Raw genomic sequence first — 12,062 nt, 5'->3', positions numbered from 1 at the left:
TTCTCAACTTTAGCCTTGAATAGCCCAAGTTTTTCATTACTGCCTCCATACATACGGACCCTTTCCTTCCCTGGGTATTGAGTGTCTGTGCAAGGAAAAGATGATGCTGCATCCTAAGACAGGACAGCGAACTACTGCAAAGAAGCAAAAATAAAACCTGAGTATCTTGCAAACAAATAGAAAGAGTGATAGCTTCCTTAGGAAAAAAAAAACCAAACACGATTAAGTGTTAAGAATAAAGACCCCTGAACTAATAAAAACCTTAAACGGTTCCTTATTTTAAGTTCCTCCTACAATCCTTTTCTTGATGAAGCAAACAAAATATATTTGATTTTTATTTGAGCTATACTCTAGTTGTAGTGGTCTTAACATAGCCTGCATGTCATTGTCAGACAAAGAAACAACAGGCTGCACAGCATTACTCCTACTGTGAGCTGAACAACCAAGGCCTTTAGCCTAGTTGTTTTTCTCATATGTCAAAGTCACACTATCCACGCTACTAGCTTCTCTAAACTGGACTTGGGAAAACACGCTAACACATTACTGAGAAACAATATCCTGGTTTATGCTGAAGAACAAAGACTGTTTAAATCCTTCTCTACTTTCATAAACTTTAAAATTACCATTCTGCTGCGGCAACCCATGCGTGGCTAACAGAAAAATACAAGACTTTGGTGGCACATTCTTACTTTACTCTATGCCTAGACACAGATTTGTTAGATTGTATAGATGCCAGATACCACTATTTCTAAAGCAGCAGCAAGTTCTTGGTTCCTGAAGTATGAGCTCATGGAAAAGTTAAACACAGACTTCTAAGCTCCACTCTATTTTCTTCACCTTTAAAAAGAACTACTTGACACTTACACCCTACTAAATGAAAAAAAAACCCCATATAATCATCTAGAAAGCATAAGCATTTTCTATATCAGCAGTAAAACATCCACGTGTACGCAGTATTAAATAAGCCACCCTGACAGATTAGATGGTATCACCTACCTCTCTGCAAGACATGTATAGAGAAGGTTCAGCCAGTGTGGGAAACATGCACCTGCAAAGCCTACTTAACAAGGCTAAAACGATGGGGAGGGAGACAAACAGAAATTGGGAGAGCCACAAATAGGAAACATTGCCCCCTTTTTTTCCCTGTCTCCCAAAGGGAAGCATTTTCTCAAGGTCTGTCAGCTTCTACCCATATTGCACAGGCTCTGAAAAACACCAGGAACCATCTACTGTGACAAGGTCATGTAGCTTAGTGTGTTGCTGTAATTAAAACCCCATGTACCAAAAAGAAAAAGGAAGAAAAATGAATGAAGAGAGAGTACCCCAATTTGTAAGCTCCTTCTGTTCGTCTGTGAGCAACTTACTTTTGAATGATGTCATTTACTGGCAACAGATCCAAATAAAGCTTTTATTAGAATAGTATCTATTTTATTACTCTCTTTTAGGAAAGGGTACTATTGCTGCATTAAGAAAGCACGGAAATAAGCAAAACGTACCTCAAATGAATTCCTGAAGTGTATTTTAAGAAGCATGTATCTGTTCACTGCACACAGGAAGCAATACACTTAGTTGTGTTTTGACAAAATTTAGAGAAAGTCAACAGCAATCAAAGTGTGAGTTCATATTTGCTTATACTAAGCTGCAAAATTGAATTAATTTTTCCTAAAATTCAAGTAATAATTACTCCGAAGCTAGTCTTGGTTTTGTTTTTCCTTATAGCTCTTCTTTATCTTTCCTACTGCAAGTGTCCAAGCACCCAGAAAACACCATGCTTTATACAGAAGGTTTTTTTGGTGTAGTTAAGCTCAACATCAAACCTCTCCAGGAAAACACAAACAAACAAATGAAAACCAACACATGATTATTTACCCGTTTCTCAAATGCTGCCTATTTCATTATTGTCAGCCTTATTTCACTTTCTTTTTGAAGTATATTGTTAAGAATTCTGATGATATACAGGACTACAATTAAACTCCATTAATGAAGAAATTATCTGGATTTTTGGAGTTGCCACTACTTACACTAAGGCAGGTTGTATAGGTATGATACTGAAAATGCCAGCAAATCAACTCTATTGCTCACTCTGGGGTTTTAGAAAGCAAGCACTCTTTATTACACCACCGGACACATGGAACAATAATTCCACCAATTATGCGTAGCAAGACAAGAGCTGGGTACAGACTATATTTCCCATCTACATGCATATGTATAGCACTTCCCAGGAATTTCATGCTTTTACTTTCCAAGGACTAATTTTAATGTTATTATGTACTCCATAACAGCCACAAGCCCGCCAACTGGGACAATACCGGTTCTCTGTCTGACCTTACATTCTTTACATAGAGACTATAAACAAAGATGATTACAGAAAGCACGTATGTTCAGCGCATATCATACTTTACACAAGACATTATCATTTCTCAAGAGACCAATGCCTGGGAAAACACTGAAAAAAAACATGCTATCAGAGGTACATTCTGTAACTTTCAAAACATGCGGCTACTTAAGACTTAGCTGAAGTCCGAAAGCAGCTTACACTTCAGCTTAAACCAGAGTATTCCACTTTTTACAGAAACAACTACTTCTTGCATCAGGTACAGGACTACCAACATGCTGGAGATGCACAGTGTCTGACTTTGCATGGGCAACACTCAAAATGTGAGATCCAAACTGGACATCCAAGTTTACCCAACTCATTTTGATTCCCATGAAAAAGTACAGAAAAATGTTATCTCTACCTAATTCCTGATGGATCACTAAGTCACTATTTACAGCTACAAAACTAAGTAAGATTATATGCCATGGAATACCATTCTCCTTTTTTAACTGATCTGCTCCTTCCTACTCTTACTTGCAGGTATCTACAGTAAGCAACAAGTACGATCAAGAAGCACAGGAGTTTCACCTGTTGCCACTCTAAGGAGCACAATGGAAGTAACATGCTTAAAGAACAAACACCACAGCTGGGTCATTAACACCCTGTACTTTGCAATGTGTATGAAGCAGGGGCAAGAAGTTTCACTTGTACTGTATGGATCTCGGAAACTGGGTAACCCTGAACCTACAGCTTAACAAAAACCAGATCACAATAAAACTTTATTTCGTAAGAGTATCAACAAGATAAGAGTGAAGAACAGATATTTCAAATTTACCCACATAAACTACAAAACACCCCTTCCAAACCTAACCATCTCCTGAAGCTCAAGCTAAATTTAGAATTGGCCATGATGCTCCTCAAAATTTGCAAAGGTATTTTTAAAGCTTTAGATAAGGAGTTATTTCTGTCTCCCTTATAGTCAACCCGCATCCCCGCACTTAAATTTACAACTGTACAAAAGCCCAGTGCAATCCAGAATGACAAACATTGCCAAGGGCAGGATCAAAGGAATATTGTATTTTTATCTATTTTTAAAAAAAAATAAGCTGGAGGGCAATTAAGAAAAAAAGGTAACCTGCTGTATTGTTTAAAATTTTCCTTAAAAACGGGGACCCTGCAACCTTGAATCAAATTCCAAGAACCTGTCTTTACCCACAAAGCTACACACACACAAAAGAAGCCCAAACCCAAAACAATAACTGAGCCACTGAAAGACCTCATGAAAGATGAGAACAATTGAAAGGGGTATTGAGCCAAGCATATAGGGATGCTACTGTTTTATTCAACAGGGCAATGTACCTTGTCTTACTAAAAGACAGATGTGAAGTACCAGATTAAAATAAGTATTTAGTAAGATGAAGAAAAACCCAAGACCTTTCCACAAAACTCAAGAAACAGAGTACTTATAGATGCAACTTGTATCTCTGACCCGCTTACACAGTTTGCCGTTTTATGAAGAGAAACAGAAGAATTAAAAAAAAAACACTACCAGAGGTGTTGGGAATTTTTGTTTTGTTAAACAGAAATCCAACAACAGCTACAGCATTGAATTCAAAGTCTTAGAATAGCTACACTAGGACAACCAGTCATGCTATAAAGTAATGGGATAATTTTCAAAAAGCAGAACCATATAAACCCAACATATTTACAAGCAAGTTTAAATGTGGAAAAAATACTGTCCCTGCAAGCAAGTGTTGTGTGATTCTAAAATGCTAGCATAGCTGACAGTACCCAAAGGTGAGTATTTTGACAGGTATACAGCTAATTGTACTCTCTCATTTTTCTCTCCAGCCTAAAAGCTCTGCACCACAACATCAAACCTCTCCAGGAAAAAAAAAACAAAAACCAATACATGATTATTTGTCTGGTTCTCAAGCATTGTCCACTTCACTACTTTCAGCCTTATTTCACTTCTTTTGAAAATATGCTGTTGAGAATTTTAAGAATATACAGGACTATAATTAAAGTCTATTAATGAAGAACAAAAGCCTACCAGTCACTGTGGGTAGGATTTGTTTTTTTCTGCTTCCTACAAGAAAAGAGTACATGACATGGTTATGGTCTACCATTCTCTAGAATAGCTTAAGAAAATACTAGAAAAGCACATCTTGTCAAAAGAGATTAGTTTAGGAAGAGTTGGTCTGCTACTGAGTTATATGTCTTAAAATACACTACATTCAGACAAGCTGTTAACTTCTTGTCACTGCATTCTACAACAACAACAAAAACCTGTGACTGTTAAATTCAAAGGACTTACGTCTCATGGGTGCCAAAAAAGAAAATAGGCATTTTATTTGTAGGAGGCTTTACTGCTCCATCAGGAACTTCATCCACCTAAGAAAAAGATAGACTACAATTAAAGACAAGCAACAGTTGAGAACAGTCTTTAGGGAGATAAGTGAAAGCATTAAAAAAGAAAGGAAAAAAAAGGCCACAGAGAGGTAAAGCAGGCCTCAGTCTCTCTTTTTAAATATGTGAAAAAATACAGCAGAATCAAAGAGTTACTAGCAAGAATAGGAAGTGACAACACATCTGGTGTTACAGCATTCCCTTTCACAAGATCAGCCTCTTTAAAAGGAGAGACATGACACGCTACAGGTAAAAAGCACAACTCAAAATCATCTGGGTACCATCCCTCCTGCAGCACCGGGAACAGCAAGACTTCCTACCCTTACGCTGACCTGTTAACTTGCCCAAGCCAAAATATCAAGTGCTACAAAAAGTAAAGGTGAGTGAACTTCAGAAAAAAACAATTCTGAAGCCAGCATCTTAGCCAACTGTATCACAGAATCATAGAATAGTTGGGGCTGGAAGGAACCTTAAAGATGATCTAGTTCCAACCACCATGCCAGGGGCAGGGACACCCCACTACATCAGGCAGCCCAAGGCCCCATCCAGCCTGGCCCTAAACACCTCCAGGGATGGGGCAGCCACAACTTCCCCGGGCAGCCTGTGCCGGTGCCTCACCACTGTCATGGTGAAAAAATCCTTCCTTAAATCAAGCCTGAATCTGCCCCCCTCCAGTTTATACCCGCTCCCCCTCGTCCTATCACTACAACCTTTTGTGAACAGTCACCCCCCGGCTTTCTTGTGGACCCCTGCAGGCACTGGACGGTCGCTCTAAGGTCTCCTTGGAACCTTCTCTTCTCCAGGGTGAACAAGCCCAACTCTCTCAGCCTGTCCTCGTACGGGAGGTGCTCCAGCCCTCTGATCGTCTTTGTAGCCTCTTCTGGGCCCGTTCCAACATCTCCATGCACTTCTTATGTTGAGAATTCGAGAACTGGGCACAAAACTCCAGATGAGGTCTCACAAGAGAGGAACAGAGGGGTAGAATCATCCTCGTAACTGGTCTTTAATCTACTTTCCCACCGCAGTCAAATGACCCAGAGCAGCTGCACACCTGCAAGGGAGCAGGGAGAACGCAAGAAAGCACTGGGAACGGTACTTTCGGCAGAGCTCAGCGCTCGCACAGCTCCAGAGCCGTCCCACCACGCAGCGGTCTTGGATTCTACAAGCACATCTGCATAAGTCAGGGCCACCGAGGGCGACAAGCGAGGGCTGCTCTTCACAGCAGCCGCGGGCACGAGGCAGCAGCAGGGGACCCGCACCGCGACTCGGAGGTGGCTTCTGAGGTGCAGGGCTGTTGGGGGGGTGGCCTTACCCTGGCGGGCCAGTGGGGATACCCCTTCATCTTGGCGAAGATCAGGTCCCCGGGTTTGAAATCTCGGCTCATCTTCCCTCGATGCGCGACGCCGCGGGCAGGGTGCGCGCCTCCAGCCCCGCCGCCGAGGCGCTGCGGCCGCCCGCGCTCCGGCTGCGGGGATAAACGCGGGGATAAACGCGGGGATGAGGGCGACGCGGGTGGGACCTCGGCGGCGTCTCAGCCCGCCCCCCCCGCACCGCGCTCCGCAAGGTGCGATGGCGCCCAGGCGAAGCTCCGGCCGCGCTCCCCGCCCGCGCGACGCGACCCACGGTCGCGCGCCCTCCTTGCGCCGCGAGGGCGGTACCAACCGGGGAGGGGGGGGTCGGGGGAAGAAGGCAGAGGCGGGGTGGGTGCGCATGCCCCGCCGAAAACACACAGCGCGGATCTCGCTTCTGCGACTGAGAGAGAAAGAGCCAGGCGGGAGAAGAAGCCGCACGCCCACCTCAGGGCAGGGAGGGAGGGAGGAAGCGAGCGAGCCTCACAGACACCCTCCCCCCAAGCCGTGGAAGTGGCTCGTTCCGCCGGGGCGGGGCGGCGCGGCGCTGGCGCGGGGGGGCGGGGGCGCGGTGCCACCTCCCCTCCTGCCTCCGCCCCCACCCCCCACCCCGGCGGTCGCCACTGGGGATGCAGCCCAGGAGCGCGGGAGCAGCGCCCATCGCCGTCCTCCGCGTCCCTTTTTCCCGCCCCCTCGGCGCCTCTCTACTCCATAGAGTTCTTGCCCACAATTTAGTAGCCGTTACATCCAGTTTCGTTTGTTTTTTGGGGGGTTTTGTTTGTTTGGGTTTTACTGGGATTACTGTTAATTCGGATTTTGCATTACTCTCCTTCTCCGTATCTACCCTGTCCTGGCCCACTTACCTGCCAGAATTACACTCGCTCTGTGGAAGCAGCGCCAAGAACATGGAAGATTAATTGGGACTTAGATAAAGCATGAAGCTGTTACCAAGTACATTAGAATAAACATTGTTAGAAAGATCAGGTGTTCCAAGCTCAACACACAGCATAATGAATCTTCAATGTGTGAGAAGGCCAGGCTGGAAAAAAATGCCTGGGAATAAGTGAACTGGGGATAGGACTGAGAACAGTCACAAGAGTGTGAAATAGACAAAACCAAAACCGTCCTGTTTGTCTGAAAGGTGGAAAACCGAGAAACTGTATAAAGAATGCCTGAATGAGAGAAGACAGTAGAAGCAGTAGTTGTACTTTCTAAATGTGACTTGTGTATGCTGTGCTGATAAAAGGAATATAGTCTGAGAGAACTGCGAGGTCTGCGTCTCGTTCATCGCCGCACGCTCCTCTCCCAGCATTACAGCCTCTGCACCCTCTAGATAGTCTCCTTGCTGAGTGCATCAGGCACCTCCTGCCTCCCCACGCTTTCCCCCACAAATATCTTTCTTAAAATAGAAGACATCCACTCCATATTTTGACTCAAACAGCTTCTTTTTCTCTGCCTGCCTGCCCTATTAGGTCTGGGTTTAGTTCTCCCTCTGTGTCAAACATTGGCTAGCCTGTCAGCTCTCTGTGGCTTTGCTGCTCACAGCAAGTTACTACTGTATCTCTGTCCTAACATGGTTATCAAAACCAGCAAAAAAGCTGTAAAAGTAGTGGCGCAAAAAAGTTCCTTCTTACACAATTACATGGTCTCACCCAGGCAGACCTCACCATTTTGGGCTTGAGTGCTCATCCTCGGCATTTAACCAGCTGCACAAATTTTACGGACCAGTCTTCTGTCAGCTGTCTTCCATGCTGCTTACACAAAGGTAAACCCTTGTGAGAAGAGTCATCTTAACTGCTTTCAGTTTTGATCCTGAAACTCAAGTCAGGCCCAAGACGCGCACTGTGGTTGCCACAGAGAAAGTTGTGCTTTGTTATAGACGCTCTTCTCCTCAAATGCAAAGTGGTCGTTTATGAACTTTAACTGTAAAACTTCACTCCATCTGTGTTGGGCAGGAACAGACTCCAGTTTTTCAATGGCTTAAACTGGTAAAATTGGGTTGATTGTCTTGGAGGTGTTGAAGCTCATGTCTCTGACAAAAAAATCAAGTTCCTACAGGCTTAGGCAAGGCCTCTTCAGCAAATAGATAATCAGTGTATTAGACAGGAAAAAAACTTTCTTCCCATGTACAAATGCCCCACTTGGGGCAAAAATTGTTGTAAAAAAATAAGACAAAAAATAAGACGAAGATAAAAGTTTGACAGTGGCAGAAACTGTATCTGCATTAGCAGATAAGTAACTCTTTATTTCATTGGCTGTAACCCTTCCTATTTCAGCAATACATAAAGTTTTACATTTTTTCCTAAATGTTTAAGTGTTGAGTATTGCAAAACCTATGTATATTAATGTTTTGTTACGCAGGAACTGACATTCCGCAAAGATTCCCTTAGCTAAGTCACTGTTCTGTTTAATCATATAGTTACATTTATCTTTCATCTCAGATTAAATGACTTCATATTTTAGTTTTGAAGCGATGCTCTAGGAATGTCTTAAGGACATTATACTTTCCTCAGCCTTTGGAAAGAGTCTTTTGAATCTGACATTTATCAGGAATCATCAGCCTTTCCCCTTGTATTAAAATCAGAGAAGAGCAACTGAAAATACTCCTTTTCCTAATTTATGAAGCAATTCAGGATGACTGGATTTCATACCAAGGCAGAGTAGTCTTCAAAAGAGATTAATGCAATTAAAGCATTTTATAAAGGTAAGGAAAACAAAGTAAAATTTTATTTCAAAGGTGAAAAATAAAATTGTTTGAGCAAGTTATATCTTGTGTGTAATTGGGCTCATTTGTAGATATTAAGTAAATGTAACATTGAAGAACTGTTCAAGTACAGAGACAACAAGAGGGAAAAATGCGTATTTTGCCATCTAGACTTTGCATTTGAAAGTAACATGCCATTCTGACGCTGTTAAACTTTATGGATCATATAAGCATTTTTTAGCAAACAGCTTTATTCTGAGTGACAGAATCTGTAGAGCTTCAGCCAGATGGTAGTACTTGATGCTCAAGTAAGAGGTAAGCACAATGATAGGCATGAAGTTGTTATGAGCAATGAATTAATTTTGGAGGTGAAAAAGTTCTTCCTGTGAGCTGTATGTCTTGAGCTTTCCTTTCTGAAACAACCGTCCAACTGATTTCCTGCGGGTGTAGGTCAGGTCGCACTGCAAAGCAGCACACTGGTATCCTGTCTGCAAGTGACACAGTTGCTTCTTGCTCTGCCGAAGTTGGACCCACACTGAAGCACCATCTTCTCTTCTGTCTCCTGAACATCTAGCACTTTTTCTAAACAAATCATGAACAAGTCTCTCTGAAGAACAAGAAATTATTTAATGTTTAATTCCATGTGTGATACAACTCTGATTTGTTTCCACCTTCCCCAAAAAGACTCATATATCCTTAATATAGAATCATAGAATCACCAGGTTGGAAAAGACCCACCAGATCATCGAGTCCAACCATTCTTATCAATCACTAACCCATGTCCCTCAGCGCCTCGTCCACCGGTCCCTTAAACCCCTCCAGGGAAGGTGACTCAACCCCCTCCCTGGGCAGCCTCTGCCACTGCCTAGTGACCCTTGCCGTGAAAAATTTTTTCCTGATGTCCAGCCTAAAACTCCTCTGGTACAGCTTGAGGCCACTCCCTCTCGTCCTGTCCCCTGTCACTTGGGAGAAGAGGCCAGCTCCTTCCTCTCCACAACCTCCTTTCAGGGAGTTGGAGAGAGCAATGTAGGTTTTACACCAAAATACATTTTGAACTGTGAAGAAATGCCCAAGACAGCATATATATGAGATATATGCTTCAGTGTGTCAGGAAGGCAAGCGAGTTGTTCAGATGCATGCATGCAGCAGCAGTACTGTGTCTAAAGTAATTTTTGTGAATCAAGGTAAAAAATTAATTGTGTTATTTAGGGCGGGTAAACTCATCTTATTGGTTCAGTTCCTGGTGAGCTATTATGGTGCCAAAACCTATCAGAATGTGCAGATGTGGTGCAATATCTCTGTTACTCTCTCCATATTATGCTATAATTTGTATTTCTTCATTAGCCAAGGCCATTTTTTCTCATGTTCAAATTTTGAATGCTCATCAGGCAAGAACAGATAGGAAGACTTATTCATGGTTGTATTTTTGACTGTCAGAAAAAAAGATGCGCTCTTATTAAGAAAATTGCAACATAATTAAATCTTCTATTTGTTGAACCTGGGCAAAGAACATCCTTGATTTGGCACAAGATACTTAAAATAACTGCATAATGTGGAAGTAGCAAAAACACAGCTAAAAGCTAATTTTACAGATCAGGTAAAAAAGTAGAAATGAAGTTTTGAGACTTATCTCAGGGAGTGTAGGATATTGTGAAGCTTTTTGTCTCTTCCAATTGGAACCTCAATCTGTACTTTGAAAGCTATCAGTATCAGGCTCTACTGCACCACTTATCTTAGAAAATCTTAGCACAAAGGGGTATTTTTGCAGTTGCCAACAACAGGAAACAACTTTGGAATAAAAAGACATAGTGCACTATAAGTGCCATGGCAGTATTTGCAGTCATGAGGTAAGTCATGCTGACCCATGAACCAAAGCCATTAGCTGTACTTGGAATTCAGTATGAGTGTTCTCCTGTGTGAGGACCAAATGTAGCTCTGTAGTTAATATAAGCTTCATAAATAACTATCTTTGGTGTAATTCTGCTCCTGTTGGGGAATTCCAAATAGAAGAAAAACCCCAATGATTTTTATGTGTTAATATAAATAAATACAAATAAATATAAACTATGTTTTAATTTAAATTGCTAATAGCATTTCTCTGTAGTTTTTTTACTTATAAAATCTGAGGCCTTTAGATGCAGAACTCTGAATTATAGAACGGTTAAGACTACATTCTGCTTGTTACCTGTTGTTGCATTCAGATTAAACAGTTGTGCCAAAGGTCTGGAGAGGGTTGGTTGCCAGACAGCATAAAATCTAGAAAACCTGAGACTAGATAGTACAAGACAGCTCCGCATTGTGACAGAAAAACAGCACTTACATAAGCAGCAGTACAGTACATGCAGCCTGTCAGAATGACAGGTGCTACATACCCAGTGCTGAAGAAACGCAGCACTCTCTTGAGTTGTGCAAGCTCTTATATATCCAATCTTCACATGTCCCCACCTATGCTATTAATTGCAGTCAACTCTGATTAAATTTTGTTATCCTTTCTATAGACAAAGATGATTGAATTTCCCACAGAATATTATTTTTTTGTGTGTTTCCATGTGTACCCATTCTGTGCACTATCCATCAGCATGTTATCGTCTCCTAAGTGACTTGTTCATCTTCTGGACTGTGTTCTCAAATAACCTGGTAATTTTTGGACCCTGTATTTCATAAGATTAACCCAATCATTTGTGGATTATGTATTATCCTAGATAACATGGCAATCTCTCAACATCAGGATACTTTTTTCTTGTTCAGATGCAGGCCAATGTTCTTTTAGAAGACTCCTACTGATGCTTTTCCAAGTGCAGTTTGTGATAGTTCTAATACGATGTTCCTCATGCAAGAGGACACAGGTATCTCATGGCCTGTGGAAATTCAGGTCACGAATCAATAATAAAAGAGTATGTATAAAAAGTACTTTTCAAATTACTTGTCACTGACATCTTAATGTGTAGCTACTTATGATAATGTCAGTGGTAGTTACTGAACATATTAACTTAAAATTGGTTTAATTCCCTTCAGCCTGTGATGCACTTTCCAGGAGAACACACTGTCAGCTTTTTTAGGATGTTATTGGGTGGACTTTATTCAGCCTCCTGTGCTATTGTTTGTGCTGTGTTTGTTGTTTGGGCAGCCTGATCTAGTGGGAGGTGTCCCTGCCCATCTCAGGGGGGTTGGAACGGGATGATCTTTAAGGTCCCTTCAAACCAGAACTATTCTATGATTCTATGATCACCCACGCTTACATCTGCAGCCTGAAATCCCTCCGGCAAGGAGAGATTTCACAATA

General features: G+C 42.1%; 1 protein-coding gene across 1 annotated transcript in view; it reads right to left on the bottom strand.

Moving 5' to 3' along the window:
- The window catches only part of PSIP1 (PC4 and SRSF1 interacting protein 1), a 33,550-nt gene extending 27,374 nt beyond the window's left edge, over positions 1 to 6,176 (bottom strand). The window contains exons 1-2 of the mRNA XM_069880055.1: positions 6,039 to 6,176; positions 4,635 to 4,711 (exon numbers count right to left, since the gene is read on the bottom strand). Coding sequence (XP_069736156.1) covers positions 4,635 to 4,711; positions 6,039 to 6,110 — 149 coding nt within the window. The 5' untranslated portion in view covers positions 6,111 to 6,176. The remainder of the gene's footprint in view (positions 1 to 4,634; positions 4,712 to 6,038) is intronic.
- Between the last annotated feature and the right edge of the window lie 5,886 nt (positions 6,177 to 12,062).

The sequence above is a fragment of the Phaenicophaeus curvirostris genome, chromosome Z (assembly GCF_032191515.1).
Source record: "Phaenicophaeus curvirostris isolate KB17595 chromosome Z, BPBGC_Pcur_1.0, whole genome shotgun sequence".
Classification (NCBI taxonomy): domain Eukaryota; kingdom Metazoa; phylum Chordata; class Aves; order Cuculiformes; family Cuculidae; genus Phaenicophaeus; species Phaenicophaeus curvirostris.
The sequence above is the reverse complement of the archived record's forward strand: the minus strand, read 5'-3'. Positions and strand labels throughout refer to the sequence as shown.